Source organism: Anneissia japonica, unplaced genomic scaffold (genome assembly GCF_011630105.1).
Source record: "Anneissia japonica isolate Jap-2015-1 unplaced genomic scaffold, ASM1163010v1 scaffold287715_len1027211_cov185, whole genome shotgun sequence".
Classification (NCBI taxonomy): Eukaryota; Metazoa; Echinodermata; class Crinoidea; order Comatulida; family Comatulidae; genus Anneissia; species Anneissia japonica.
In genome coordinates this window covers 740,182-744,860 of record NW_022724789.1, presented here as the reverse complement: position 1 = coordinate 744,860, position 4,679 = coordinate 740,182, and the positions used below count along the sequence as shown (strand labels likewise).

The following is a 4,679-nucleotide window of genomic DNA, read 5'->3' as shown; positions in this document are numbered from 1 at the left end:
CGCCTTGAGCACATTTGGTGGAGATGAGCGCTTTATAAATCTTTATTATTATTATTATAAATGCGTATATTTCAGTTGAAAATTAGATGATCTTAAATTCTAGATATACCGGTATATTAATAAAAATTGAAATGTATTCTTTACATTTAGGTAATCACACATACAAACAAACTACCCCACACCCCTCACCAAACACCACACTTGAACTCGTTAGTGAAACTTGGTTTTGGAAGTCTCAGTTGTCTAACGTTGCTTGAACATTTGTGAAAACGAACGTCCTGTTCAATACTGCAGGGCATAGGTTAAAAAAAAATCAAGATCGAGTTCGATCCAACTAAACCATTCGAAACGCACGATCATGATTGCTGCACAAAACGTTTAACAATTGAATAACAAATCTCAACCTGCAGAATAGCCAATGTATGCATACGGTAAAAGCATTTTATAATTGCTGTACTTGATGTTAGACATTAATTATACTGCAGTTCCGGGGACATATTACGATCGTCGGTCGCGAATCCATTTCATTAACTGTGACCGCTTGACGACGCGAAGCCGTCTACTGATTGCCGTGACAGTCTGCTGAGCAGTCGCGAATCGTCACTAAACCAATCCGTTGCTCGGCGAATGTCGGGTACAATGTGTGCCCGACTTTCCTCAATCATTTATAATACACTATAACAATCGAAAAGTAGCTTAGTTAACATATGAAGTAAGTACAAAACTTTACACTTTTTTGAATGTCTGCATTCATAAAACACATCATTTTATTCAATGTAATCTAGTGATAGATAGCAAAGATACTAGAAACACAAAATAGAGTGCTCTATCTTGTATTTCTAGTATCTTTGTAGACAGTGGCTACCGTGTTACTAATCACATACAATTATCTCATTTCTCATCACGGAGTGTTTGTGCGGATAGACTAGATATTGAGGGCGCTAAACAGTTTTCCCATTAACACTCATTAGGCATGCATTATTAAATACAGCACGTGATCCCAACGACTGGTGCGATAGAAATATTTGTTCGGTTTATTTTTTCCTCTGTGTTCATTCAAATCAGATCTCTCGTGCTGATTGCTCCATGCTTTTGTCTGCATGTGTTGGTAAGGAACGCAAGTTGCAACGCGACTGTGACTATAATTACAAGTTACGTACAAGTTCTTTAACAACTAGTTAAATCTGAAATTTTCTACAAATGATGATTGTTTTTACAGATTATGGTACAACTTTCTGGAACTGTACAGACTGTATGCAGCTGAATTAGTGTTAAAACTTTTATCAAGTTTCTTTCGGAAATCGAAATTTTTTTTTTATAGATATCAAGGAGAATGGACTTCTTTATGATATGTATCTTGTTCTTGCCTCTCCATCCATACATCGGAATATGTGGGGCTCTTACCAACGCTCCAACCAAAATACACATAGGTGAGTTGAGACTTAATACACTATGGCACGATATTTGATGATTTATGTATATAATAAGTATACATACTTAAGGCTTCATTTACATAATACCCATCGAATTGTGATGTAACGTCACATGAATAATAAAAGTACACGTCAAGATTTAAGCAATAATATAAACCTATTTGTCATTTGAAGTAACATAAAATTACTTCATCACTAATAATATATTAATAACTATAACATATTATATAAGAAGGATAATGCATCATTTATATTTTTCTAGTTGTTAATATTTTGTGAATCGAATTTATTATAAGAACTATAAAATGCATCCCTCTGGATTTATTATTGATTAAGGTTCTTAATATTATAACACAAAATTATGCCGTATAGCCTCACGTATGGGTTATATATATATAAAATATTTATAGAATATAAATCATACCCTCCATTAAATACATTAAAAACCTTTATCATTAGACTCCTATATATTCCTCGATTTTTAAATGATGGTCATCTGAGTTGGTTATCTGAGTTCGCATGTAAGGTTATGTTGAACTGTACGCCGATGATCACCGATTTCATCTCGTGTGAACGCGTCGTTTAAACAAACAAAATGAATCGATTTGTACCGCGTTCAGTCGACCAAACACCACTATGTTATCTTTAGCGTCCCCGGTCAAGTAAAAATATATCGAGTCATAAGTATAACCAATATTTCTCTGTAGTTTGGTCTTATGCAATACTTAAAGTTATCCGTCGTTGTTTCTCTTCTCGTTCTTTGTCCTCTGTGAAGTCAGTTCGTAAAAAGCAGCCTGATTATTTTCCTCTGGTTGCGCAGAACAGGATAATCTAGTCTAGGCATTCCATTTACATTATTAAATCGATGTACAGTTAATAACTAACAGTAATAATAACATTATAAGTTGAAAGCAAAGAGTTATCAAATTAGGGTGTACATAATAGACAGTGTTTTACGTTGTCCTCACGTGATTTCGGAAGGAGGGTGTCCAGGAATCGATCTCTAAGATTCCTTTTAGAAATATGTTCTAATGTTGACCTATTTGTGATTAATTTTCTCCATGAGAAGTGTATGTTTCGTCGCCCTATTCTATTCATGTCGTCTACGCCATTATATAATGTCTCGAAGGAAAAGTTCCTCTAAGAGCAGATAGACTCGACACTGTTTGTGTTGGTAAGAATAACACATGAAGGTGCTATGTTTAGCTGAAGCTATGATATGTTCTTACAGGTAAACTTTGAGAGTTATAGCGCAGATGTGATCATTATTGCAAAATCCACAAAAGCTCAATTAAGATGAATGAACCATGTAATGGCAATGCTTGATTAATATACTGATCAATGTTTTGTGATTTATGTAATTACATGTTATTTTCATTTTATCTCAATAATGAATATCAGCAGTATTTATGTTCATCGTGTTTAGAGTTGGAACGAGACGTGAGTTTGTTATGAATGAGTTAGAGGACAAATTTGGCTCTATAGGGGAAGAATTAGCAAAGTGAAAACAAATAGACATAGGGACTCTTTTCTGCCAAATGTAATACGGCTATTTAATTTTCTAGACACTCTGTAAATACTTAGATAAATATAGTCAAGCAGAAAATAATTTGATATTGCTTTTATATGATGAATAAAATAAATTTGAATCTGAGTGCAGATTACAATTTAAAAGGAGCAATGAGAAAGGATGAGCACGACTAAGAATTCCTAATGTTTAAGAAAACTATTTTATAATTTCTATATGAAATATTTAGTACGGCTATTGATGTCTGTACAGGAGTTCTTAAAAATAACACAGTGATCGATGACTAGATTAAACTATGTTATTCTATTAGATAATCAACGTGTTATCTTCTTTTCCAATCGAGTTATTATTGTATTCATGGAGATTAAGTAGTACCTGTAGTAGAACGTATAATTCCAATTATATATTGCGTCCGCCGGTTTAGGATAGGAAGAACAGAAGTGATAAAAGAAAGGTGGTGAAATGCTGCATCGGCGTTTCGATGGACACAGCACCGGAAATGGAGTTTGGTATGAAATTGAGGCGGAATAAATGTCCTGAAAACCCGTAACCAAGACTTCTTAAGAGCGATCCATGAGAGCATGAAGTCAAGAGGCGTCTGGACGATCATGAGGAAATACACGAAGAGAAGGAGGCTGGTTCGGGAGGTTAGGGACAACCCTCTGAGGCTGAAATATTCTAGCATGTAAATGTTTAACTTCATTACAATCTTTACCTTTTTGGGTGCCAGTGGAGAAGTGGTTTGGTTTATCAGAGGTTGGCTCAAAAATAGGAGTTAGACCGAACCATAACTGCACCTGTCTCATATGCTTTTGTGAATTCAACAAAAACATCATGAAATTTTACTTGCTTGCATAAATTGACAGTTAAATACGTGATTGTTAGCATCGATCACATCGAAGTACTGTTATAATCATACATAGATTTAGATTAACAACTCGTTCAATCATCCATTAAATAAATTGGTTGACAATCGAATATTGGTTAAATGTAAACGGCTTAATTCCTTGTTTATGCTACAGTTCCCACACGTCAGAGGCAGATGAATAAAGTCCCTCTTTACTCGGAGGGCATTTTAAAGTATAGAGAACTCTGAATTCGCCAAGAAGTGGGTGTTTTAGCGAGTAATTATCAGTAAATGAATTTGACAGAATATGCCTAGGTAATGTTTCTTAGCTTCAGACTAATTCAGAATGTGCGGTTTCATACGGCAGTGATGTGCGCATCGACGGTCGTTAGTGTTGATAGTCAGGGTTTGACTTGCGCATTAAGTGACTCGAAAATGTATACATGCCTATAAAAATCATATATCACGTAACAAAATTTACAAAAAAAAATCCAGTCTGATTTTGTCTCAAGTGGAAGAGATACTCACAACATTCTGTGACAACAACCTGTTAATATACTTTCAATGATTTTACTCTGATTTTTCCCCATAACATATATCCCACCGTATATTTCCGCATTATTTTCTTATGCAACAGCAAGCGATTGTTATGAATCACACTGTTCAGTGGCATATCTAAGGGTGCGCTGGGGGCCGTGCACTAGGGGCCCTCCCCCAGAAAAGGTTTGCTTCCTCCAGTCGTTCTCCATCCTCTACACTGAAAATATCGAAGCAAAAGATAGACGCTCAAGTAGGTCTAGTTAATAATCACCTCATATGCCTATCACCTTATTATGTGAGCTACCTTATTCATGACCTTCTTGACCCGCCC

General features: G+C 35.3%; 1 protein-coding gene across 6 annotated transcripts in view; it reads left to right on the top strand.

Annotated features, from left to right (window-relative positions):
• Nucleotides 1-1,061: 1,061 nt before the first annotated feature.
• LOC117112567 (glutamate receptor ionotropic, delta-2-like) overlaps nucleotides 1,062-4,679 on the top strand; it is a 62,860-nt gene continuing 59,242 nt past the window's right edge. For 5 of the 6 annotated variants that reach the window (XM_033255664.1, XM_033255663.1, XM_033255665.1 and 2 more), the window contains exon 1: nucleotides 1,062-1,430. In XM_033255664.1, the coding sequence (XP_033111555.1) occupies nucleotides 1,334-1,430 (97 nt within the window). In that variant the 5' untranslated portion in view covers nucleotides 1,062-1,333. The remainder of the gene's footprint in view (nucleotides 1,431-4,679) is intronic. The other variant, XM_033255662.1, reaches the window with a different exon arrangement.